This window comes from Apaloderma vittatum, unplaced genomic scaffold (genome assembly GCF_000703405.1).
Source record: "Apaloderma vittatum isolate BGI_N311 unplaced genomic scaffold, ASM70340v1 scaffold8980, whole genome shotgun sequence".
In the NCBI taxonomy this organism is placed as follows: Eukaryota; Metazoa; Chordata; class Aves; order Trogoniformes; family Trogonidae; genus Apaloderma; species Apaloderma vittatum.
Window position 1 is genome coordinate 1 of NW_009694993.1, and position 27,627 is coordinate 27,627.

At 42.7% G+C, this 27,627-nt stretch overlaps 1 protein-coding gene across 1 annotated transcript; it reads right to left on the minus strand.

Annotated features, from left to right (window-relative positions):
• Positions 1-352: 352 nt before the first annotated feature.
• On the minus strand, positions 353-27,627 carry LOC104273998 (mucin-5B). Its single transcript, XM_009869509.1, has 27 exons — positions 27,536-27,627; positions 25,655-25,910; positions 24,253-24,367; positions 22,792-22,879; positions 20,696-20,829; positions 20,069-20,294; positions 19,162-19,287; positions 18,301-18,418; positions 17,262-17,400; positions 16,570-16,671; positions 15,416-15,485; positions 15,019-15,156; positions 14,160-14,324; positions 12,776-12,870; positions 11,156-11,282; positions 7,959-8,211; positions 6,904-6,956; positions 6,420-6,520; positions 5,969-6,120; positions 4,725-4,863; positions 3,914-4,024; positions 2,975-3,154; positions 2,439-2,675; positions 1,438-1,594; positions 1,135-1,263; positions 622-706; positions 353-416 (listed from the first exon to the last, which is right to left on the minus strand). The coding sequence occupies exons 1-27, from the start codon at positions 27,615-27,617 to the stop codon at positions 353-355; spliced, it is 3,642 nt and encodes a 1,213-aa protein (XP_009867811.1). The 5' UTR covers positions 27,618-27,627.

Here is a 27,627-nt window from a genome sequence, read left to right on the forward strand (position 1 = left end):
CAGGCTTATTATGAAATTAGTGGTCAGGAAATAGCACCTCTGCAAAATCTGCGCCATTAAAACAAGCACTGAAGCCTGCTTTAGCCTTCTGTCTGCCTGTCATCACTGACTACCGAGGAAGTGCACACGTGGAGAAGTGCTGTTTACCTGAGTGAGACAAATCCCTCATTTCATGCCTCCCTTCTCCCTCCCTATGATTAACCTTCAGAGAGTTCTTCAGGCCAAAGGCTGCGTTTTGCTCTTCGAAGTCTATCTGTGCTGCTGCACATCCACCTATTGAACTAGCTAGCTGGAATCCTATCGCCAACACGCCCATGGTAATGTGGTATGGTGAGTTGTTTCAGTCTTACGATCACCCAATGAATGGCAAAAAGTTACCTTTGGAGTCTTCAGTACATAGTTTCTCTTCAGGATCACTGAAGAAAAAGAGAAAAAAAGACAACTTTCATATTGACTTGAAACTGCATGTGAAATAATGTCTGCAACTGCATCTACTTTTACATAAAAGCCCACTCCTGGAGGATTTAACAATAATTGCCACTGCCTATGAACCTAAAGCAGCCATTGCCTAGCTTGTTCTTTGCACTCCCATTCTGCCTCTCTCACCATGAACTGACCTACCATGATGTGCAGTTGGGGAGGGTGACGCACTCCCTGCTCTCCTCATCAAAATACGGCTTGTCACGACTGCACTCTGGGTAACAGCCTGGAAAGTTAGAGTCAACAAAGTGTTCTTAGTCTGCTTTACACAGATCCAGGGAAAACACATAAATACCTCTATCGGATGTTGATTTGACCCCCAAATGGATGTGATCCTGGTATGAATGTTCTTTGTGCTACCAATTATTTTTCCACATTCTCTTTTTCCCTCTCTCCCACAAGCTTTAATTAACTCTGTTTGTCAACAGATAATTACTCTTTGCAAATTTAGGCTGAATGACCTTTTATCTGTCTAAGGCAACAGGCAAATTATTTTACGAATGGCACCATCACGCAAAGAATTAGCCCAGGCGAGGTATGGTCAATGAGTTTCTGGGGCAAATGGGAGAGACTTTCAGCAACCTTGGTGCTTAAGGCATTTAAAAGCAGACTAATAGCTTCAATTCCCATAAACCAAAGCCGAGCAAGAATTACCTTCTAAACTGTAGAGCAAGTTCCCACATTTCCCTTGTGGGTTCCTGCAGGTCTTTAGGCAAGGGGCTCCACAGGGTTTATAGAACCACTCGTGCTTGTCAGGTGGGTTGTAATAGTCACAGAACACAGCTGGAACAGAAGAATAAAAAACTTTGAAGTCTCAGACACCGGGCAGAGGTTCTTTGCTGAGCTTAAGTCACGCAGGCACAGCAATGTGTGAATTCTGCTTTTGTTTCTCTCCCACGTGCTCGGGCGCACGGAGCACTGCTTTTCCGTGCGCATGATCTTCTGCGCGATACTCACGGCAAATAGCGGGTGTTCTCCAGTCGACACAGACACCCGCTCGGCTGCAGCTCCTTGAATAAGCGGCCACAGAGGTACAAAAGCACTCGCAGTCTCCCACGCTGTCACAGCCACAGAAGTCCGAAATACAGGATTCATAATACGGAATTGGGTTTACCTGTCGAAATGCCAACAGACCTGTCACCACCGATGTACCTGCTGCAGTGTTTTAAGTCGAGAAAATGTTCTGAGTTTCTACCATCCACCAGGCTGAGTCTGTGAGAGACTGGAATCATCATGTAGGAGCAACGATATTTTACAGCAAGTGGTTTTCTATTTTCACCTGCCTGGTAAAACTGGACTCTACACCTTGCTGTTGTGTGTGTAATACTGGCATTTGTGCTCAAAATGTCTTTGCAGAGTGATTTCTGCAGGACTGAACTCCCTCACTTTGAGTTAGCACAGCCATATGCTGTGTGCACTCTCTAACTGATAGTGACTGAGTATAAAAGGAAATCTTACTTCCACTGATGTCTCGTGTTTTAACCTGTGCCAACATGAACTAACCAAGGAAATTAAGCCAAGTTTGCTTTTAAAATGGCTTATTAAACTGCACTGAAACTTTGTATAGGTGTTCTCATTAAGAATTAGTAGCCTTGTTTCTGTTTAGAATAATTCATGTTTAAAATCAAGTATTTAATCTCTTTGGGTAATTTGAATAAACTTTCCCTAGGTTCCCCATACAAACAGTCCTACCCTATCTTTAGATTTTACAAACTGATAGCTAACTTTTTAAATCTGGTCTCCAACTATTGTCCTCTTTGTCTTCACTGCTGTTTCCATGACATTGTGCAGCTGGGTTCAGCTGGCATAGCTGCAAAGTGAGGTTTTGAGAGAGGTAGTCCTTGTACTCAAGGATTCTGTGTAGTAGCTTCTGATAGTAAAAAATTGTGTGCAAATCTTTTGCATAATAGAAACAAATACCTAGTGTGAAACTACTGAGGACGGGAGAGCAGGCTTACCTTACTGTGACAGGCTTCAAAGATGCTGCTCTTAATGATGCTGCAGTGCTTCTGTCCCAGGGCAGACTTGAAAGGCTGATCGGCACACAGGTCCGTCATGTTTATATTTGAGCAGGTGCTTGTTATTTTCCAGCTGTTTCCAAACTCCTGGATGCTCATCTCCATGGACTGTCCTCTGGTCGTGAAGTCATTCCTGGAGCGGCCATCGAAGTCCCCACAAAGGCCACAGACTTTTCCCTGGGTAATTTGCGTAGGCACAGGAAATGGTTTGATCATTTTGAGTGCGGCTCACTGTTTGACGGAAAGAAACTGTAGAACGGGCCAAGGCAAAACAGCTGCAAATTTCTAAACAGCCATCAAAACACAGCTTAGCAAAAGCTGAGCTTCAAGTGACAAGATCCCTCCATTAGCCCTCCAGTATTGCCAAGTGTCTGGCTTTACTTCTAGCTCCAAATATTGACTGAACAATGAAAAAAACCACAAGATATGGCCTGCTTGCTTCTGAAATTGTAACTCTTAGTCCACTCCACACCTACCTGGAAAGCTGGTGCCACATGAACAACAACAGTAGTCTTCTGGTCCCACATGAAGTTCATCCCTTGATTTGTTTCAATTACAATATAACCTCCTCTGAGATCCACTTTGTAATTCTTCTTAGCTCCTGGATCGGTTGCTATTTCCTGAATTCTTCCCTCCAAAAGCCTGATTTCACTGCTCTACAAGGAACAGACACATTGCGTGAAAGGATATCGAATAGAAAACTGAAGTGCAACAGCACTGGTGTTCTGCCTCTTGCCCCTTATCTTATTCTTCTGTAGTCCTTGCACCACAAATTAGTCTATCGCCAGAAAAGACCCACTGACTTCAACGGGAAACATCTGCCCTTGCGTGACGCGCCTTACCTCAGGGCCACAGAAATCGTCCTCATTCTGGATGAAATCTGTTCTGCTGGCACAGCACCTCCTGAGTGCACGGGCAATGGGACACACTGGAACACCCCTTGTCATATTGGTTTTTTTCACTACCCCCCTCAGCCCCTGCTACAGGGGTGTACACTTTGGGGAAATTCTTCATCTGAGCTGGAGGGAAGAAAATCTTCCCCCTGCAACTACATTTGTGCTCAAACCAGGGTCCAGAGCCACGCTCCTCTGAAAACTTCACCAGAACTCCTATACCACCAATAAACCTACACCACCTACTACACCTATACCATCCTCCTATAGTAACGTCACAGATGCAAATACACGCACGCGCACATGCACACACCTGGTGACTCCCTGCGTCTATCGCCTCACCTGCAGAAGCCCCCAGCCCTGTTAACACCAAACACCTAAACCTTTCCCAGCTTGCCTGCCTCTGCTTTCTGCCTGTTTGACATCCAGAGCAGCAACCGCGTTGGAATACAAGGGGGTACGACACTAACTGCTACAAAGTCCAGACCACGGCTCCTAAGTTATAACCAGTTCTAGACAAACCTCAAAAATCAGTGTGATCTTTAGGGAGCAGATGGAGAGTGACTTCCCACAGGCGTTGTTCTGAATTACAATTCGGAAGGTGCCAGCATCCTTATTATTGGGGCAAAAATCCTTAGGAAAAATAGATAACGTTGTATTAGATATTTTCAAGCAACTAGACTAGTCTAATAGATTTTCAGGAGCTTTAAATGAATGACATTGCAATCTGACTTCTGTTCTTCTGTCACTTTTTAATTCATCAAAACTCTGGGTGGCGGTTAACCTGGGGGCAGGTTCATACTTGACCAGGAATTTCAGTGAGAAAAGTTATGGAAAAAAACCTGAGCTTTTCATAGCACCAGCCCTGCACAGCCAAAAAGGTAATTTTAGTTTTATTTTTCTAATTAGCAAAACCAAGTGTAATTTGGGCATAGCAGAATGTCTCAGCAGGTACTGTGTCATTACATGCAAGTATTATACATGAGTCCAACACGTTAACTTCCGTGCTGTCACTCTCAGATGGCTGAAAGATTCTTTCAACACCACACCAACTCCTTTGCCTTGGAAATGCTGGAATGACATCAGGAAAAGGGCTGTCCAGGCCAGGAGTTAATCGTTTAGGATCACACAGTGCCCTCTTGTGTCACTGTGAGGGGTAATTTCTTTGCTTTTGTATGGAAAAATCTCATTGTTTTTGCTCTAACTGAGTAGGCTCTGCCCCTCAGTGTTGATTATTTCGTGTAGGCCAGCCCTTTAATTACTCGGACGGCACCTCACAGTGTGAAAAGGTGTGAAAAGCATACATACAGGAAAATAAATAATAAAAAGATACCTGAGCTAGGATGTAGTCACAGTCTCCAAGGAAATCAAACTTCTCCCCATCAAAGCTCATGTAGTGCCCGTTGCCATAGACAGTGCAGGTTCCCTTGCAGGGGTTGTCTGTGCAGTTCCACTGCCTTTTGTTACAGGTGCTGGGAGGCAAAATGCAAAGAATCACAATCTTTGCAGGAAGCACGCTTTTCCCTTAACCCCAAACTGGGCAGAATAATTCAGAGGTTTGTCTTTAGCAGTGCTTCAAAGAAAGCAACCATCTTCCAGGAGGCGAGATGCTTCCCGAAAGCAGCTCTTCCAGGCTTGCCCTCTCAGCTGGTCTGAGACCACGCCAGGAGATGGCTTTATGAATCAAAAAGTTCATGTTTACTACCATGACATGCTTGAATTTTTGTCTATTCTATTTTTTAACTTCAGATATGTTTTAAATCATTAAGTCCTGGCAGCAGACAGTGGGGATTTAGGAGACAAGTTCAAAGCGAAGAACTGAATATTTCAACCTTTTCTGAATATTAATTGGTGAGGTACCATGTGGTCAGTTCTGTTCCTGAGTACAGTGCTGTGAACCAATATTATCCCTGCGCTCCCTTGAGTGTTAGGTCTGGCTGGGATAGAGTTAATTTTCCCCAGTAAAACCTCTTAATGTCCTCTGTGACATCGGCTTATCAGGGTTTGGCTTCACACATTAAACTTGTTTTCTGTGCACATCCTTGGCAGGACTATACAATCTCATCCTCCCTAAATAACAAGCAAGGATTCAAAGCATTTTACCTGCCCTGATCAGTAATGACAGTGAAGTCTGTGGCAGAGTTATGAGAGCGTTCATTTATCTCATTTGAGAGTTCGCACACAGAAGTGCTGCAAGTCACTGGAAGATCGTTGTGATTCCTCTGTCCTCTAAATTGAATCTTGTTGTGGGGCTCAGCTCTGCCCAACAGACTCAATTCCCCCTTGTAGGCTGACCAGCCACAGACCAACCTGGACATGGGCTGGTACTCCTAAGGCTAGTATGGAAGCTGTTTGCAGAAAAGGATGGAAATATTTTGACGGAAAATTTTGGTACCTGTCCTCCTCAAATGCAGGCTCGTGCAAAGAGGAAATGTCTCCCCTTGTATTTCTACCAAAATCTGATGGCTCTAACGATGAAGAGGAAGGCTTTGAACTACATCCTACCCCATGGGCACGCTGCTCACTGACAATTTCAACAGCCTTTGTTATAAAACAAAGCTCCCGGGAATGCCATACCATGTGTTGCAGTCCACCTTGATGGTTTCCCCGGGTTTATAAAAGTGCCCTCCGTGGACACATGGGCACTGGTCTTTGGGAATGCACCCTCCGCTGCCATCCAGCACCAGCCCATCGGGACACATGCAGCCAGAAACGCATTCTGTGACGTACTGCGTGTACAAAACACAACACAAGGCAGCTCGTTAACACACAGAAAGTGCAGGGGATGAGCAGAGGTGCTTGGCTCTGGATGCTGAAGTTTGGGATTGTTTTTCAAATCCCATAACTCTAGGTTAGTGACCAACAAACTACAAGTGTCACAGCTACAAGGGGAGATACAGCTGCTGTGTTATAAGTGAAGGAGTTGGCCCTTGAAGAGCATAATGTGGTAGCGGCAGCGCGGGCTAAGGACCATCGCATGTGTACGCCCATGGTGTCCCAAGCTCCTGCTAGGAGGTGAAGTCCTTACACAGTGCATGTCCTGCGTTTTACAGCTTTTCTGACACTCGGATCCAATCGCACTGGGCCCTGCAGAGCTGCAGTTGAAGTAATACATAGGAGCTGGGCAATCTGTAAGGAGGAAGGGAACATTTTAGGAAGGTAATTTAGCAAAAGAACTCCACCAGCAATTGTAACAGAGAGCGGAAAATTTCAGAGGGCAGCGTGCACCTCTCATTTACAGTTTCTATTAGATTTGCTTCTACCCTCCAACAGTGTAGGGGAAAGGAGACAGAAAACTTGTAGGCTTCGGGAAATATCTTCATCTTTTAAAGAACTCAGTACGCCTGGCGGCATTTTTACAAAGGCAACTATTAGCAACAACCAGCACGTTTCAGGGAGAAGGCAAAAACGTGCAGGATGCTAGAATGTTACAGAACATGAGACATAACAGAGAAAAACATCTTTAATACTAGCTGACACTAACGTAATGCCATTACGTAACAAAATCTCACCTTTCACCAGGACAGTTTCTCCAATGCAGTCCAGTCTTCCTTGAATGCATTTGCTAAAGAGATGCCATAAAACGAAACACATCAGCTCTTTGCACATTTCTCTCTCACTAGAGAGAAAGGCACTGCAAACCTTCCCTAGTCACACAGATAACCAATTCCTACTGAAACGCAGATTTGGTACAGCTATCAGGTTCACAGACAGGAATTACCACCCCTAGAAAGGAGATTAAGACACCCAGCCCTTGAATACCCTTCCTTCACCTGCCTCTGATTTACTGCCTAAATCACATTTTTCCTAAGCATCCATTTTCCATTCCGTGAGAAGAGACTGATACTTTCTTAAATAGAAGGCCTCTTAAATGGTTACATGAATCTGTGTTTACAAAACGGTCTAGGATCCTCGGAAAAAAAACATTGGAGTTGGAAGAGAGAGAGCAAGAATACATAGACATCTAAAGATACAAATAAATTGTTTGAATAAAACAGCCTTCCCTGGTGTTTCTTCACATTGCTGCCATGAACTAGGTAAAAAGAAAAAATAGCGATTGTTTTTCAACTGTAGATGGAAATCAATTACCTAATTTTTAGTATTTAAAATACTTCTGTTTAAATAAACTTAGTTTAAAATATGAGATTTTTTTTTCTTGGACCATTTTTATTTTTAAATAGCCAGCAGCATTGTATGTTGGAGGACATGCTTTACTTTGCTTTTTTTTTTTCCAAAGCAATGAATTCCCGCAAGCCTCCTGGTCTTCTGGAAAACTTGCTCCCGGATAATTTTTATGCAACAATGAACTTGGCAAAGAGATAGACTGCGAACATTCCTCTCCTTAAAATGTTCTCAGGTTCTTGTTTGCTAGCAGGGGTGCAGGATCTTAACCTTTGCTGTGGCTGCACTTTCTGCTAGAGGAATATTTGCTTTGGTACAATCTAGAGTAAAATTTTCATTGTTCCTTACAGTAAAATGACACAATTCAAGGTTTAGAGCCGGGACTTCCCCATCGAACCCCAACATCCCCCAAGGTCCTCAACCTTCGCGTCACGGGGCAGCTTACCACATCAGTTTGTCCTCTTGGAAGGAGTTGCCAGGCTGAACAATCTTGCCTTTGTAGTAGCAGGGACAGTCATCTGGAGCGACACATCTCTCCTCGTCGTTGAGGTAGGTCCCTTCCGGGCAGCCGCAACCCTCCATGGGAGCAATCTGAACTTTGCACAGCGGGTCGGGCTCGTCCAGCGAGCGGCACGACTGGTTGCAGTACTTCACGCTATAGTTATAAACCATAGTCTCAGGACACTCCTCTGAGGGATCTTTGCAAGAGAAATAAAAGGGATGTATGGCTTTCTCCGCGCAATCATCACTCGTGCTGTTAATGCAGCTTTCTGCATGTTGGGAGCCATAAACGTGGGGTTTGCAAACTAAAAGACCTTGTTTCCCAGTGGTCTGAGGGACGTCGGCACACACCGCCTAAATTACGTGACACTGAATACTCAAACACTCAGCAGGGTGTATCTTGACTGAATAAGAGAATCAGTAAACTTCATAGTTTGTACAATTTACAGTTTTATCTTATGCCAAGAACTGAAACCAATTTCTGACTTGTCCTTGTAGTTAAAAGTTTTTTTTTTGTCCTTTCGGAATGATTTCTTTGGCTGGGAACAGTTGAAGAATTGAGCATAGAATCATAGAACAGTTTTGCTCGGAAGAGACCTTCAAGATCATCGAGTCCAACCTTTGCCTATCCCTATCAACACCGCTAAACCATGGCCCTAAGCGCAACATCTAACCATCTCTTAAACATGGATAGAAAGAGGTGAATTTTTACGTTAAATGAGCAGTGCTAAGGAACTCTGCTAATAATTTGATGCTGCCAAAAAAAAGTGTGTTTGAATTTTCAGAGATATCTTGAGGAAAACTGTTGCTGTCATCCTCTGGGTAAATGAGAAACAATAGTTTCTAAAACCTCTGAGTGGACTAAATGGTTAAATACCAAAATCAGAAGAGCTCAACCGTAAGACAGTAAAAAGATAGTTTTCACAAGCTACAATGAAATACCACCTTCAAAACTCTGTCCTAAAATCTGCAGTAATGATCCACAGTGAGGTCATAAAATTTTGTCAGGAAGCATCACTCACTTAAAGCTGCAGCTTTCTAGAAAGCCTGGCATCCAGCTTCCTCTGAAATTCAATGAGAACTGGAGGTCTAGTCATCCTGGACCTCTCTCTAATTCACATCTGCAGGTTTAAGCCCACAGCTGTTTTTCAGATATGCGCAGATCTGTTAGAAGGTACAGGGAAGCTGCTCGTGGGCAGTGGTGCTCATCAGCTTTGCAGCAACATTATCATCACATGGGCAATAAGTTCCATGCTTAAACAAAGCCCTGTATGGTTTTCCAGTCCATGACCATAATACATTTTCTTCGATTAGGTTTGGATATCTGTTCCAAACCACCACCTCCACCAACAAAACTCAGTTGGTTTCCTGGTCTTAGCTGGAGCAGACACGACATCTCGTGTATCCAGCGGGCAGGCTGTATTCTCCTGTTTTATAGGCATACTGTGAAGATGCAGCAACCGGTATTTGTAAATTAAAATAGGCCAAATAAGAAAGATAACAACGATGATGCTAAATAGGAATTTCCTGAGTGAGTGTCTCCGCTATTAGCTGTTAATGCAATAAAATAATACGTGAGCACAGAGAACCTGAGCGTACCAAAGATAGCTCCAAGCTAGCTTGCACAGGAGCACTAGAAAAATGGTGCCGTGACCTAGGAGAGGTCCTAATCCTGATGATCTTCTGGGTAACCAGTAACTCAGGTAATGGTTCCTGCTTCCACTGAAGATCGTGTCACGCACTGCCAAGAGTTAGCTAGTGGGGTTTACTGATTTCATACACTCTAGTGCCTGCAATGCCAACATCCCCTTGGGCTATGAACTGCCTTGGACGCTGCTGCAGCCCGACACAGCCCGGCACGGCTGCAGGAGCTGCAAGAGCCTTTCCAGTCCCCGGGACAGGACAGACCACTGAGAGCCACAGTTCTGCTCCATTTGTTCTTTCACTCATGAGTAGTGCAACCTTCAACCTTATCACAGGTATGTTCCTGAAAGATTATTTCCTCTTAAATAAGGCTGAAAATGATTGTGCTGATTAAGCCATTAGCATTTTCTTCCCAAGGGTACTTCACGGTTTGAGTCAATATTACCTACTGTGCCATGAGTTCACAGATTTTGGTCTAACCCAGGCTGCAAACCAGTCTCGCTTTGGCATAAAAAATTTCAGTAACTCTATGTCCATAACAAAGCTTTCAATAAACAGGGACTGTGTCTAGTACATAACTCTGCACAATTCTAGGACAATTTGTTGTGGACTACACTGTGTTCCTTCTGAATTATTTCAGGGAGGGTTTGTTAAATTGTTCTCACTGCAATCTTAAATGCCTTTCGACCGGTTACATTGTTTGTCTCTTCTAAATATCCCAGCTGGCATCTAAGTCAGGCAATTAAATAGATTGAAGCTGCATCATTTCCTATTCAGATGTGGTATTAATCGAGAAACCCATACATTTATTTCCATGTTGATATAGGCAAATCTCACTTGAACTATCTAATCATCAGGGGAAAAATCGAAATGTTGAAGTAAGATTCAGAAGCTGAGACTTGTTTTATTCTCAGCTCTAATATACTATCATAATAGATTCTGTCAGTTCCAAAGAAAAGTATATACATATGTGGACTGCAAAATCAGGATTTTGTGGCAACGTCCAATAAAATTTTACTCATTTGTCAGGTAGTTCTAAGCAGAAAATGCCTTTAAACACTTTCTCATTCTCAGATATCACCAATCTATATTAACTAAAAATCGTTATTATTTTACTGTAACATGGAAAAATGATACCATGTGTATGAGCAGTGTTGGAGACGAGATGGCTGAGATGAACTGCAAAAATGGTATCAGCACTAAAATACATGGGGGAAGCCCACGTGTTCAAAACTAACCTCACTGCAACTCTTTGTGGCGATTTGATTAGTCCCCGTCTTCTGCTTCTCTGAATTTGCCTCATATTTTACACAAGGAGCATGAAGTGGATATCAACTGATGCTCGCAGGCAGAAGTTTTTTATAGAATATAGGCTGCTTCTGTTTTTCAAAGACCCGCTAACGTGATGACTAAGCACAAAAGATACCGAGTGCCACAGACTGGGCTCCCCTGAGGCTGTTCCCCTATCCCCACCCGGAGGTATTTTAGGATGCGTACCGCAGATGCCCTGCCTCCAGCCCTTCAGGGACATGCCTGCTGCCGCACAGTCTCTGGAGTAAGTAGAGAGCACGCTACACAGCGCGACTTCGCTCTTCTCAGCATTGCAGGTGTCATACGTGCATTTCTAGGGGAGAGAAAAGGACATGGGCATTACTGTGCTCACAGAAGAAACAGGCAAACGTGCAGCAATTCGAAAAGCAGCCCATCAATTTATTTTTGACATGGCATTAGTACCGATGAAACTTAATTTGTAATATCTGTAAGAGAAAATACATGCTAATGAAATACTCTGAGAAACAGGAAATCAATGACAGCCACGTAACTGCAGTGATGTTATGTCTCATACTCAGGAAGAGATGAATAATAAGAACGGTAAGGGCACCCACAGTTCATTAAAGCACTAAGAAGTGTCTATACCAGCCTCCCATGAGGACGTACAATCTAGGGCATGTCAAAATACATCATCTAAAAATATACAGAACTGAAAGCAGGGCACAGCGATGACTGGCACTTGTGTATCTACCCAGCGTGTAGATAAGGTACAAGCAGTTAGATAACAGGTGCATAGCAGAAGATGGTTTAATAGGAAATCATATGTAATGTCATATAAAGAACTAGTTAAGTAAGTATGAAAGGGATTTAAAGCTGAAGTTCTTTTAACTGGGTGGCTGGATAGAAGAATCCAGATACAGCCAGTGACTCCAGAGCAGTAGGGCCATACTGCATCGATGGTGACTTATCCCCTCATTTTTGATGTCATGGAAAATGCTTCTGTGAATCGTGGTTTAAAATCTGATGACATCGGCAGGAGTAACAGACACACCCATAAGACACTGGTTATTACTCTTCCTTAATTGAAAATAAAAAAATCCTATTTTACTTACAGTTAACATGAATTCTCAAGCAGACATTTGCTGAGGGAAACTCGGGAGAAGTAAAGCATATTTTTAAAGCCATATTTTTAAAGGTACCTGAAGGCACTCAAATTTAGCCAAAATTTCAGGCTTATGTGTTTTCTCAGTTGTATTGCCACACCCTCTGCATGAATTTTCAGCACTTTTGCAGAAACTTCTTTGCTGTTCACACAAACATGGCAACTCCATGGCTCAGCCAACTTCCTCAACAGTGTTAGAGAGCTGTACCCCAAGAGTACTTAAGGGCAGCTTCGTATATTCTGAATACTAGACTAACATGACTCCACAGTAGTAGATGAGATACAAAAAACGTAAACATATGTTTGCCTCCTAGATGTGAATTTTAAACCAAGTCAGAGGGAACTGATGGGGCTGAAGAAACTCTCAATTCAATTCCACACTGAAACACCGATTTGGCTTTTCAAAGAGTGGGCAGTTTTCAAGAACAGTAAAATGCTTTTTCCCTATCTCACTTCTGGATCGTGCAACAGAACTGTCAGTGACAGTATTTTCAGGATTGCAGCCAAAAAGGCCCATCGTATCTTCCATAAACATTCATTTTGTTATTTTTCTCCTCAGCATCAGCGAAATTCTCTGCATGCAGGCATTACTGTAACCTATTTCCCTCTCTTACGTCCAACTGCCTTCATGGTAGATCAGTCTCTGGACTAGATTAAATCACCCATTTAAGACAGGGCCTTACCTTGATGTACACAGAAGGGTCTACGACAGAATGGCAGGCAGCAAACACACTGCTTGTGTTGGACAGAAGAGCACACCAATGCTGGGCAAATTTTTCTGAAGTGGGAAAAAATATCATTGTCCACAGTCACTTAAACAACATTACTATCTGAGGCAATATTCTTATCAGGTGTCACACAGAACTAGAATGCCCTGAAGCGTTCAGATAGTGTCAGAGGGAATATGAGGCATTAATGTGTCAAGGTGACAAGCACAGGTGGACGGATGATGAGCCTTCTCCCTAAAAGGAAGGCTTCACCTTCCAAGTACTAACAATATTACTGCAGCTGGATTTGCAGAACATCTGCAAAGCCGCCCCTTTTTCATCATTTTCCACCACACTTCCCTAATTCTTTGCAGTCAGGCAATTCTTTGCAAACAAGCAATAACATTGAGGATGTAAAAATCAGTGAGCTGTGTGGCTGTGAGCTGCAGTTCATAGAATCATAGAACAATTCAGGTTGGAACAGACCCTTGGGATCATCGAGTCCAACCATTGACCCTACACTACAAGGTCACCCCTAAACCACATCACCCAGCACCACATCTAAGCGACACTTGAACACATCCAGGGATGGTGACTCAACCCCCTCCCTGGGCAGTCTGTGCCAGGATCTGACCACTCTTTCCGTGAAGAATTTCTTCCTAATGTCCAACCTAAACCTGCCCTGTTGCAACTTGCAACCACTCCCCCTGGTTCTGTCCCTAATTCCCTGTGAGAAGAGACCAGCACCAACCTCTCTACAATGTCCTTTCAAGTAATTGTAGAGCATGATGAGATCCCCCCTCAGCCTCCTCTTCGTCAAACTGAGCAGACCCAGCTCCCTCAATCGCTCCTCAGAAGGTCTATAATACACGTTCTAAATACAGTTCTAAATACACGTGGCAGCGCCGAGCAGAGTACAGTCTAAATCCTACCCAAAGCCAGAGTGAGAAGCCAGCCAGGGCACCTCGAACAGCACAACGCTCTCTGAGGTCAGAGCCGCTGATAAATGATTCCTTCTGACTTCAGCACAGCTGTAACAACCTAGATTGGATGAAGATCTTGCCCAAACATTGACAACTGGTTATGCTCTGCCTTTAAACCTAAATTGTTGTCACTGATGCTGTGTGTGCTTTTCAAGTCATCAGTGAAGAAGGTGTTGGCTCTTTCTCCAGCAAGGCAGGCTTTTTGTTTTAAAAGCAAAGCTGTCACCTTAAAGACCTGCAAACCCTAATGCATTCTCTCTAGCACCAGCCTCAAAGGCAGTGACTTTTGATGTTCATGAGATTTCTAAAGCTTTTTTGATTATCTATCATGCAAAAATTATTTAGCACTGATAATCCAGGGATGAAAAGCCTGCTACCTTTATCCACACTGTTTGAACAGGGATCTTCAAAGCTGTCCTCAACATCAAAACAGCTGGCTCTAGTTTTCCAGGAGTTACCAAAAGCAGAAGCTGAATCTTCCACAGCTCCAGTGACTGTTCTGAAGTCATCGGTCTGGATGTTATTGAAATTGCCACAAAGACCTTGTTTGGGTAGCAGGGAGAAAAAAAATAAGAGAAAAAAAAAGAAGAAGAAATAACTACATGAATGGAAAAGGAATGGCTTCTAGACGACACTCTTAGCCCTATAATAGACCTCGCCTGAGAGATGCTCATTTTCCTCCAGAGACATCCTGATGTTCCCACAAACCAGGCAGGACCCTGTCTTTAAAGTGTAATTAATATTTTTCTGCATTACCGTAGCACTTAGTGATGGCACAGAGACTGGAAGTTGCTTGAATGTGCTTCAGTAAACACTGGCAAACAGAGAAATGCCTTCCCCAAAGGCTTATAAGCAAAGGAAATCACAAAAGCAAAACCAAACGGGTGAGAGAGACAGGATGTAAGCCCGAATCACAAAAAGCTTAAATGATATAAACAAGAGATGGGTGGCAAACCCAGGAACATTGTCTGCATCTTGCAAGTCTCTGATGAAGGCCTGCTTTTACAGATAATGTCTAAAAGATCTACATACACTAAACATCACAGAGATTCTCTAATTTTCTTCAGCAAATGGAAGGATCTAGCCAATGCTTTGTTTCAGAGAGGCTAGAGATTTAACCAGAGGTTGTAACATACCGAACTCAATATATAATCAAACAATTTGTTCACTTAAAGTGATAGACAAGCAGCTGCAACTCAGCTGAAAAGCAAACTGAAAGAACAAGCTATGTCCTACCAGATGTGCGATTCTGATACGAATGATCGACTGTTATGGAGAGTTGCATTATGGGTTTCATTTGCACTCGAATTTGTACTCCAGCTGAGCTCAGGATTTTGACAAAAAACGTAGAGAGTCTGAATATGGTGATGCCATCTAAAGAGGAAAGAAAAGAAAAAATAAAAACAAAGAAAAAGATGTATGCCCCTGCAAATATTTATCAGCTGAGTAAACAGGAACATCCATTTAAAAGTTCATCCAGTGTGACACAGAAGTTCCCAGAGAGTCGCAGACCTAGCGTCCACCGAAGTCAAATCACCTAACAATGAGCAGGATCATGTTCTTTCCAGAGAAAGGATTTCCTCTGTAAATCAGTGAAGGATAGCCTGGGGAAGATGTGAAGAAAGACGTTTACCTTTGCTCACTGGCAGCTTCACAATGAAATTGTTCATATAGATGTTTCCACAGGAACATATTTTTATAGTCTGCAGAGACAAAGAAAAAAGAAGCAGCCCACAGCAGTGAATGCATATGACACGAGACAGACAACAGCAACCTGACAAGCTTCATCAAGGATTAAGTGATGTCTTCAAAACACGATTACGTCTGGAGTCAGTGTAACTCAGTGCCTGGATGCCATGCAGTGACGTGAGGCAAATCTCTACACCATAACAAAAAAATGAAAGATTTTCTCCATAGTGACAGCTTTGAGTGCTCTCACATACCTAAGAGGTCAATTATCTTTTTGAGAACCGCATGTGAGATGTTAAGTGTAGGTTTGGATCCATCTCACTGGAAACGTAACACAGCCAAAATGAGAGCTATCAGACTCAAACTCCCTCAGCAGTCAACGGACGGGGACAGGCCCCTCCAGAAGAACATCTCTTACCTTACGTGGGCTGACTTGTCCTATGGAGATCCCCATCTTCCTTTCCTGACTATAGAAGTTAGGATGTTGGATCTCCTAACAAGGTTAGGACAGGGAGGCTGGATTAAAATGATCTCTAAGGTCCCTTCCAGCCTAGGCCATTCTATGATTCTATGATACATCAGTTAAATACCAGGTGGATGGAATGAATCTGTGTAAGCTCAGAAGTGCATAAACACCAGCCCTAACTCAGCTTCTACTGATTTCAGTTTGAATCATGGTATAATCTTCAGCAGGAGAAGCCTCTGGCCTTCGTTTGGAAAATTCTGCTACTTCATTCATTAGGAAAAACCGCAGGACTGTTGTAAAAAGAAGGGGATCTTTTCTTGTAGAAATGTCTATCTTTCAAACAGAAACAAGTGAAAGAAGTAATGAAAAAGAGAGGGAGAGCCGAGAAAGATAGTTTTTAGCTGTCTGTCTCTAAAGAGAATGGAAAAGTCAGAATCCAAAAGAACTGGAAAGCAAATAACAGCTGAAGAACAAAACCGATAAACACGTGCACTACATCATTTGACAGTATTAGTCTTGCAACCTCAGGACTGCAACAGACTCAAATGAGTCCGCAGTGTTAGAGAAATGCCACTTTTGGACCTAAAGAAAAGTGACACTTCACGTGCCACTAATTAAAGCAAGTTACTTACAGTACTTCCCAGTGTGACCAAGACATTCTTTAAGCATGTCATTGTCTTTGACGTCCCACACTGGATGATCTCCCCAATCACCACAAAAGTGTCATCAGTGTTCTGAGAAGACAGGAGAAAAGGCATTGTTAGCACGTTACGGGAAAGGAGCTGGCAGAGAAAAAAGGTGTCTCTGAAAGGCTAGAACGGAATAATGAAAGAACTGGGGCATTTAATCTCTAACTGTAAACCACTTTATTTCATTGCCAAAATCAATAACATTCACTGCTTTTCCTCTGCACTCTGTTGCTTTGCTATCAACCTTTGGGGATCGCATATTTGCAGACCGTCACGTGGAGTTCAATCTTTGTGAAGGAATTTTTACTTGTCCATTTTCTTTTGACAGTCATACATGAAGAAAGCTTCAAGAGAAATGCCTAAGCCTACACCAATACATTCACTAAGAAAATTAATTCATTAGAGAAAAAGATGTAAAATTATGTTGAAGCTGCAAAACTTTGATGCTAAGCATCAAGCAATTGACTTTCAATCTGTTGTAAATGGGAAAATTTATGGGGTTTAAGACAGTATGTGTTGAAGTGCTCTTCTGGATTGGTGCCATTTAATTAAATTAAATCATATAAAGCTCCAGCACAGCTTAGTACCTCATGCCACTTGAGAGATTTAGGAGTGAAATGGCAGATTGTTCATACCTTGGCTAAGACATAATGGCAGTTGCCATGAAAATTGAATCTCTTATTATCGAAGGTTGTTATGTGGAATCCTCCATCTATATTGCAACTTCCAGAACAGGGCAGAGAGATACAGCTCCAGTGGCCTCCTTTGCAAGTACTGTACAAATCGCAAGAAAGGAGCAGTTAGAATAACCACAGCTTTAAAGAAACTCCTTGAAACTCGTTGCAACTCATTGCAGAGGACCTAAGATAATGAGCAGCTGCAATTCTCAGAGGTGGGCACCCAGGAGAAGAACAGCTCGGGCTTTGTGAGGAATAAGTGAGGATGGGGCTAGATGAGAACCACACAAAGCCCGTCGAGTTCAAAACTGCAGGATTTGAGGAGCATTTCTTCAAAATGCCAGAAATATTCAGTCCAAAGGGTTTGCAGAACATCTGGCCTACCCCACCATGCAACACAGCGTGTTTCATTCCCTGCTATGGTCAAGAAATTATGCTGTGTCACAGGAGCTCAAACAACACATATGGCTGCTCATTCATTAGGTGGACAGCAGAGTAAGAAATAAACTGCTTGGAGAATAATACACTCGAGACCTTACTACCTTTTACTAGTGCAGAGTGGAGACGTGTTCAAGTCACAGGGTTTTTTCTAAATCAAATTTAATTCTCAGAGATCAGGACTTTTGAGATCCAGGCTTTGAAACCACCTGTTGTAGATCTAAGGGTGGCAACTTATTAACATGGTATGACTCCTCGCCTCACTCAGTGGCCAGTGCCTCTGAACTACCCAGCAAAGAGTCTCGCTCTTCTGCATTCTGAAATCTTGCGCTGAGTTTTTGCTGGAAGTTCTAAGTGAGGATGGTAACTATGAAAGGTTTAGGCCTACCTCTAAGTTACTTTCCTGTACTGTTGAACTTTGGACTCACGTTTTGCATTATTATTATTTAAGACAAATGTTGGAAATAGGGAAAAAAATAAAAGGAGAAAAGAACTGAATGCGGCTCATCAACACTGTGAAATAAGTGCCTTGTTAGTGCAATCAAGTTCACAACAGTACCAGTTTTGGCAGGGAGTGGAGTAAGTCCCTCCAGATGAGTAGACTTTGCCTTGAAACATGCAGGGGCAGCTGTCTCTGGGGACGCATTTTTTGCCACCGAGGTCATCAAGGATAGTTCCTGTTTGGACAGACTGATTAGTTAATATTCCTTTGATGAGTCTGGGAAACACCATCAAGGAAGATTAGAATAAGGAAAAAAACTTTGGAATATTCATCATTTCTGTAAATGAATGGGAAATATTTTAAGGAAAACACCCCAACAGGCTGTCAGGTGTTAATGGATAGGAAACATTTCTTACAAGAGCTCAGATGAAAGCAATGCAGAACCCAAAGTATATCTCTGCGAATTCACCGCTGTGAGCGGGATTATCAAGGGCCACATTACAAGGATATGACCCAGTTTACATCCTCTTCTAACAGTGAACTTAACAGAAATCAGACCCTCATCTTAACCTCCACTTCGCGTGCAAACGTCCACATTTATGCATTTATGTGCAATTTATGGTCCATGTGACTTAAACTACAGCAAGATCCAGCCTCGCAACAGGGAGGCAGCTCACCAGAGATCTTCACCTGCATCCTTGCTGCCTAGAGAACACCTCTCCTCTTTCCACTTCTGGACCGTTGTTTTCTGTCTAGGCCTTAGAATTCTTTCCCTCCCCTCTTGCAGTGTCAGGATCTTGAGTCTTTACAGAGCTGATTCTTTCAAGAAGAAAGTTGTTAGATTATGCTAAAAGAATTTATTCATTGGGTCTACTGTTAAATGTTAAAGAGAAACAACTTGCCACTAACTGAAAGGAAACAACCTCCCTCTTTGTCCCTTGACATGTATGAGCCATTTGAAGAAGTGAACTACCTTACCGGGAGGACAGAAACACCCATCCGTACACGGAGCTTTACAAATCTTGCTCCTTTCGGGGTCGGCACAGGTGTCAGCACAGGAGTTTCCACATTCCATGTACTCCATGTTGTGTGGACATGCCTGATCTGCAAGGCCAAATGAAAACAGGATATAATAATGATGTATTTCTAAGAATTCTCAAATCATTGCATCACTATCCAACTCCTTCTTCCTCCTTTCCCCTGGGTCTTGTTTGCAAAACTTTCTATCCAGATATTTCTTGTTTGTTTAACCTCTAAAGGAACTTATTATGGTCACTTTTACTTCATCTTTGGAGAAAACAGTACTGCTGAGAAATAGGAGTTATTTCATGTTATTTTACTAGTGTGAGGTTGCCTGAAGTCATGATACAACATAGAACACTGGAATCATTTATGGATTCATAATAGTTTATTTTTGTCCAAAGCATCAGTCATTCTGCCCTTAATTTTCTCTCCCAGTCCGCACCAGCAGTTTGGGAGAACTACCTGTAGCCTTTCCCCTGGATTCGCAGCGATTTCCTGCAACCACCGAGTATGAAAGCAGAGGATAAGCTAAGGACAAACACATTAGACTTCTCAGTGACTTCTGACTAGATGCCAGCTTTTAAAGCAAGGCTATTTATGAGTTAGCCGTGCATGGCAAATTTCAAAGAAGAACTGCAGAAAACTTAGCCATAAGAAGAAGAGGGAAAATATTACGATATAATTCTAATTTAAGGAGCAAAATCAAGTTAAGTTTGTAGTTCCATTAACAATGTCTCTGACAATCTGCTTTTACAGATTGATTCACAGCAGTTAACAGAGCCCCCAGCTTCGCTCTGCTGGGATCAGAACACGTACGTGTCTGTGTAACTTGAAAGACCTCTCCAGAGCAATAGTTACTTACAGCAAAGTTCTTTCGTTCTCCACTCCCCAGGGTCTCCCTTCCTGAGGACACAGTCTCGAGAGTACTGGTTTAAAGTGCTGCATATGCAGCTGGAGACCAGCTCAGAGTCAGAAGAATTAACTGCACAGCGGCACATGTCCTCACTGCAGGTCTCCACATAGTCGTCGAATGCAACCACTTTGGGGCAGTTTCCAAAACGAGACATAAGTTTCTTGCATTTTTTTTTCTGTTAAAAAAAAAAAAGAAGGGAAAAATCCACCAATACTTGACATTTTACCAATTTTCAGGTTTATGGACGCGCATGCCAATTTTGATGACAAAATTCCAGGGTTATGGGATTATTCAGGTTGGAAGGGACCTTGGGAGATTATCTAGTCTCCCTTTCTGTCACAAGGTCCTTTTTCTTGGACTGGCAGCTGTCATTCAGTTGTCAACTTTGCCACTATCTGTTTAACACTATAACGAGATATTCTCTCAGCTATAAGATAGATATTTTGCTCAGATTTATGGGTAGACACATGAAAAAATAAGCCCAGTGTGTGCTCTGTAATTAACACACGTCTCAACAGAGACTCTCTAAGGGCTGTAGTTGAGGAGGGTTTGTATTTCTTGGCCACACATACTTACGTATTTACTGCATCTACTGTCTCCCCGCCTAGGATGTCTTCCAGCATGGTCATCGGGACTCACATCAGCACATTTTTCTGATGGATCCTCTACTTTGTGGAAGTTCCCAAACTGCCTCGGATGCATTTTATACCCTGCAAAATCCCCAGACACATCTGAGTAACTGCCTGAAATTCTCTCGATAGGTTAATGGGCTATAAAGATGCACTCAGTCTTCGGGCTCTCAGGCAGTACGCTCTTCATCGAACGCTCAAATTTAACCACAGAGTCCATATTACAGAGGTTGACAGCCTGATATAACTTTTGCTGAGCTGGAGCTGGGAATCTGGTGCAGTCAGATCAAGGACTGCTGTCACCCTGGGCATTTATAATCACACAAAACTCTTGACCTTCCTATCGCACCTCATCAGCTCCAACGACTTCTGTTCGTTATGGGTATATTTGGTTTTACAGAGTTTTGTATTTATGTGGTCACATATTTTAGTTTGCCTTCTACTATCACAACCTGAAGTAAATCCTGATGTACACGTTTGTAGTCATCTGGAGATCTACTACTTGGTACAGGTGCTGGGAAGAGGGAGCACAGGGAGACAGACACACAGTACATGTATGTAACCACTGCGTTAGCTGGCGTATTTTCCCAAAACATTATCAGAAACTTGATCTGGGATGTGAGAAATCTTTCTGACAAATTTTGAAATTTATATATTTGTATATAAAATGATATATATTGAAATTTATATTTTTATGGAGAGTATTCCTAAATTTCATTTTCACAGATTGCAGTTTCACAGACAGATTCCTGACTACGTCTATTCTCCTATACTGGCTCAGTTCCTTAACTAAGTACAGGTCTGAGAGAATATCTTCCAAAAAGGGCTTCTTTTCACTTGCTTTACCACTAATTTTTCTGGAAACAGAAGCCCTTCTAAAGCCCTGAGCTCTGGGAGTCATGCGGTTTGCCAACAATCTCAACATTAAAGACTATAAAGAATCACGTTTCAGGAAGAGCTACTGCCTGTAGAAACAGGATTTTTCTTCCTGAATTTTCTTTTCCCTCAGGAGAAAAGAGTCTGAAAGCGAGAAGAAATTTTGGACCTTTACATGCGGACTGACTGCTGCCTGCTTAGCCCAGGGAGAAGGATGTATTCAGAGCAGAAAGGAGGGACCTAGTCCCCAGGTGTGAGAACCCATTTTCTGTGAAACCAGGTGGATAAAAGGAAAGCTCAGTTTTCTTACAGTAATGCTTCTCCATAGCAAACTGTTTCTTAAAAAAAACCCCAAACTTGGAGCCAACTTTAGCTTTTACCTCTTGCACTTGTGGAGTAAAGGGCTGAAACATGATAAGATGGATCCAAAAAGCTTAATAATGAAATACAAACACCAAATCTATCGCTACAAATTGTATTTTTAATCAAATCTCAGGATTCTTTCTGAATCGATGAGGTAGACAACAACCTTTTTCTGGTGACTGAAGGAGCCCAGGTCTTACATGAAGGGATGATGTTAAAACTTTGGCTTCAGTCCTGCAGCTAATCCCCCAAGATGCAGGGTTCTTTCTGCTCAGCCAACCTGCTGCAGGACTGTAGCCTCAGCTGTTTGCTGTGTTGGCCTCTTTCCAGCTCAGTGCAATATCTGAAGGTGTCAGTGGATGGCACCACGGTCTCTGCAAAGATACTCAGTGAAATCTCTCTGGCTCATTGATGACACTTCATTTCATTACAGAGGCAAAAAATAATTGCACTTGATGCCCAACTGTTAAATGATGGCTATGGAAGGACAAAATAATGCACTCACACCTCATTGGAGACTACAAGTTCCTTAAACTTTACTATCAGTAGCAAAGCTCGCAATGTTGCTGCATGATAGCCTGGTAATTAATTTAGGTCAAAGAGGTTTGAGAATCTTGCAAGTTTGCAAAGAGCAGAGGAACCCAAATGGACCCAGAACCTCTTAAAACAAATCTCCCGTACATGCAAATGTTCACATATTTCAGAGCGTCTGTCAGAAAATCTGAAACTCTGCTTAGAGGAAACACATGTCAAGTTTCATGTAACATATGAACAAATGCGGAATATGGTGTATTCATGGCCTACCATCCAAAATCAAATCGTTCCTCTCCCGGCCATCATAGTTCCCACACAGACCACATATTTTCTCTTTATATGTTTCTTCCAAGTCCAGCTACAAAACAAAAGGGAAGAGAAAACCCAGAGTTTAACGGCTTTTCCTTGCATCAGCAGCACATGCTACCAGGTGGTTCACAAGAGGAAAGCGCAGTAGCAGAAATGCTCATTGCCAGTTTGTAAAAGTCTCCTTTTCTATTGGAAAACAACCACAAAACTTACCTCCAGACAGGTCAAATTTAAATAGGAAGATAACCCTTTAACAACTGTCATTCTAAAGAGCTAACTGAAGCATGCTAAATACTGGTTGTCAAAGCCAGCCCAACCTTAAACTTGGACATATGGACACGTGGTTCCCCTTCCAAGGTACCACAGCTCCGCTCTGGGCAGATGAGAGAACTGTGCTTTGATGCTGGATGCTGAGAAGAAGCAGTTTCTGGTCAGGTTTTAGCCATATCTAAGGCTTTTTCTAGTCCATGGGCTAAATGGAAAACTTCACAGCATTTCTAAGGGTGAAATTTGTTCTGTCTGCACTTGTGGGCAATAAAGAGCCAGGTTAGCATATTTTTGCCTTGCTAGATAAAAATATTGCATCTAATCACTCCTACATGGTTGGAGGGCAGTCCTGGCATCACCCAGGCTCACCAGAAAGAGGTGGTGCTTTTCCTACAAGTGCGTCACCCTAAAAATGTGTCCGCTCTACGGGTGGTACCTGCAGTACTTCAGGTATGAATTAGTACAGGGGAAGGGAGGAAGCATATGCTTCATTAAATCAGAATTTGAATACCATTTGATCACTTCCTGGGTTTTTTTTCCCTCTCTCTATTCATCTTCTACCCCCTCTCTGTCTCTCTGAGCTGCAAAACACGACATTCAACTTTCGTTTATTTAATCTCAGTCCTGGTTGTGGAGGGTAAATGTTCACCTCAAAAGTGCAAATACGCCATGGCAGAAGAGGATATTTTGTGTTGGATGTCCAAAGGGCAACTCCCACATAGTAAGACGATGGAATGAGGGAGACTGAGGTCTGAACTGGTCACACAGATTAGTTTCCCACACATGATGTGCATCGAGGCAGAGAGTAACTAACACGTCAGAGGGTAACTAACACGTCAGAGCTGGTTGAACTAGCTGTGTTGCTGCCAGCGCGCCATGGGGGAAGCAGGTAACTGCAGGGTTGCCCTCTCCAGGGTTTTAACAGTGGCATCTTTTGTCAGATAAAATTAACTGGGAACGCCCGGGTGTTGTGACTCCATGACTCTGCTCCAGGAAACTCTTACCTAGTTTGATATGTCCCTATCAGCTTACGGATACAGCGCTACCTCCCCCCCACTCCCAGTCTCTTATGTCACCACGGTGCCTGCATCCAGCTCTACTTTTCATCATGGATGAGGTTCAGCAAGAGAAAAACAACTAACTGGCTGTTCATACTAGGAGAGTGTCAGCCCAGTTCCACTTGAGTGTCAGGCCCAGCTTGGAAGTGACTTGGAAGTAAGTGCAGGTGTCCTCAATCAGGATGCTCTTCAAGCTGAAGGGCATGGGGATCCTGGAAATCGGAGGGAACAAAAGAGATTGCAGTGAGAACAAAGATTGATGAAATCCTCTCAGAGATATAGGAAGAAAAATTAGAGTCAAAAGATGCTAAACAAGCCATGGGGATGTTCGTTTCAAGATCAGCCTTCATCCACACAAGGCGTTAAATTTCGGTATGATCACCTTGGCCACTGTGCCCTTTTACCAACCCACAGCACAGTGTATTTTAGTCATGAGTGTGTCGATACTAAATTAGCCACTCAACTGATACCAGCACAGTTCTTCTTGTTTACCCTGTCTTGAGGAGGACCTAACCCAACAGGTTATGAGGAGCAAGATCACAATTCCATTCATTTTTCCAGAGCCTGAATAACTTAAAAAGTGAGAAAACGGCTACAAAATAGATTTCTTGCCCCTTTGATTAAGAAGATGCATCTGGGCTTTGCTACTATAATTGCAACCAAGTGATGCTATTCTATATTTGGTTGTTTCCAGAAGGCTGTCAAGAGAAGACAGCCCATATGCTTGCAGTTTTCTCCCTGGCAAGATTGTGAGGCTTTTTCCCAGAATCAGAACTTGCCTTGGCCCTTCATACATGCATGCTGGGAGCAGGTTACTACACTTCTCACGAGGGCTGCACTTAAAATTGTGCCCTACTGCTGCATCTAGCTTTTTATTCATGGCGTATTTTGACTCTTCTGTTTGCAGTTTGCCTTTCTGGTTCATTTCAGATCAGAATTAAAGGTGTGGATTTTGACTTCTGAAACTTCTGCCTTTTGGGTAGGAGCATCCCAAGGCAAGCTGTGATCTGCAAAGCAGTTCGATTTTCTAGACTAATCTATCCAGAAACAGAAAACCTTTTCTAAAAAGACCATCCGTTCCTGAACAGTAATATACAGCAGCAGGGTTAGTACCAGAGAAATAATATTCTGAGAGGAAAAAAATCACGATGTTTCTACAAAATACCCTTCTATAAATAAATTGTTGCTTTTATCTCCATCCTCCGCCCCTCCCTCCCAGATCAAAGCAACATGAAGGAAACCTACACCTTCTGGTTTTATAACATATGTAAAGCAACAGGGAATATATATGTTATTGTTGATCCCTGGGAGATGTAGCTCACGTGCTTCTTGCCTCCTCCAGGACTCTTTGCAATGCCCAGTTCTAATTGCTGTGAGCATGTCACATACAGCCGTTTGCACCTCTGCAGGATACAACCACTTTCCAGACACACTCCCTCTTGCCAATACATAGCCATAAAACCCCCGCAGAAGAACAAACCAGCATGGTCTTCACTCACTTGTTCCCGTTCACAGTGATGCCTGTCTCCTTCACCTCCAAGATGACTCCATCAATGGTGACGGTGAAGTAAATCAGGAAGTTATTCTTGTCACTGCGCCTGATTTGGATGTTGAAGTCCTGGTAGCTGTCATTGCAGTGAGAAGCGAAGACATACGTGCAGGTTCCAGGAAAAGTGAACTTCACATGGTCAAATGTATGGAAGTGGAAGTTGCCCCAGGTGGCACATTCACTCCTGCTGACGGTAGAGACCTGAACTAGAGAAAGAGTCAAAGGAGGAGAGCTTAGAAATCCACCCCATAAGGTGCTTTGGTTTTTTGTTGGTTTTTTTTTGGTTGGAAATAATTTGAAGAGAGATTTTCACAGGCAAAAATGTTAACCCCTGGAAGATAGTAGCTCGTGGGAAGGAGTTTCATCACTCCGAACTTTGGAAGCCAGAGGTACTTCTCGTGTGAGCAGAGGAGTCCAGGCTCTTTTGAAGTTAACAGTGAGAAGCAGAAGAGGTTCAGCTTCCCTATCTGACATATCTACATAGGAAGAAAATGCTGCAGGACTGCCCTGTCTATAAAGGTTGCTCAGGGGTGCCAGAGCAGATGGTACCCCTCAGCCTTTGCACTGCAGATATCTCAAGTGAAGTGAGGGGAATCCCATCCTGGCTGCCTCATTTCTACTTTCCAATTCCTGCTTCTTAACACAGACAAGACTTTGGTGCAAAGTCCAAAAGTGAGTCCCTTTCAGGAGATCTCAAAGGAGGCACAACTCTCAGCAAAGCTCTCAGCAAAGGAGGCTGCCACCAGCTTCAGCAGCTGGTTTCATCTCAATCAAAATTCACGTCTCAGGCCTCTGAGTTGTACCACTGTCAAAGGTATTGAAACAGACTTCAAGTGCGTCGAAGACATCACTTCAGAAAGTGGCTTTCGTACCACTGCCTGCACAACGTCCCTGTGGATGGTCTTGAATTCCATAAGATACGCTTGCTAGAAAATGCTTTTAGTATTTCTTCCAGGCCCATTTGAAAGAATGACAAATGAAAACGGGAAAACTTCTTTGTGTTGTCTATGTAGCACATTTAGGAAAAGAAACATAGCAACATCCACCACAGTTCAAATCAAACCCAGACAGTGATGCACCCAGCAAATTCTCAAAATATTTTAAAATATTTCTACCTAAGAATCCCCAGAGGAACACTGATAATTTCAGATCTTGATGTTAGAAACATGCGATATGAACTCAAGTGCCAAGAAGTCCTTACACGAGCAGCTGTGATTTGCCACAGGTGTTTGCAGCCTTAGAGTGCAGTGGGGTAATTTTGCACTTTTCTACACAATAATGGGGGAAAACGAGAAAGTTTGGCTATTCTTGGAAGTGGAATTGCTAGATTTACTAAGACAGCAGTAGCTGTCACATCAATTGTCAGTGTATTAAGCAACTGGGAAAAGTGCAAGACATTTAAAACCAAACCAGGAGGTAAGAGTGCAGCAGACCACAAAACCTGTGATTACTCTTAAAGCAGTATTTCATACTGGTCAATCAAGCCTAGCAGGAATTATAGTAACATACTTCTTCTATACAGAATATACATGAAACCTGTTGAAAAGGGTGTCACCATATTTTTTATGATGCAAACTGCATCCAGAGAGTCTCCTCTGTAAGATTAGTCACTTAGGTCACAAAACAATTGATAAACTACAGAATAGTGAAAGAAAGAGGAGTAAAATACTTACGAGGTTGACATTAAGGATGAAAACATATGATGTTAAACAGTATCTGGCATGCCTACAGCTCATATATGAGTATTACATATTTTCATTTGACAACTCTGTTTGCACCTATGGAGAGTAATATGTGAGTAAATATTCTGAGAATTAGATTTTTTCCTTACCTATCTGAACTGGTTCTTTGCCCTTGCAACAACTCCAAATGAGGCAGAAGATCCAAAATGACCTCCCCCTTTTTATTTCCATCTTGCCATGA

What these genes read in the sequence shown, in the direction of transcription:
- LOC104273998 (XM_009869509.1), bottom strand. Translation starts at nt 27,617, where the DNA reads ATGGAAATAAAAAGGGGGAGGTCATTTTGGATCTTCTGCCTCATTTGG. An exon ending in TCCACTCCCTGCCAAAACTG is followed by an intron (nt 17,401 to 18,300) that starts GTACTGTTGTGA and finishes CGATTTGTACAG; the next exon opens with TACTTGCAAAGGAGGCCACT. An exon ending in GTATCAGAATCGCACATCTG is followed by an intron (nt 14,325 to 15,018) that starts GTAGGACATAGC and finishes TACCCAAACAAG; the next exon opens with GTCTTTGTGGCAATTTCAAT.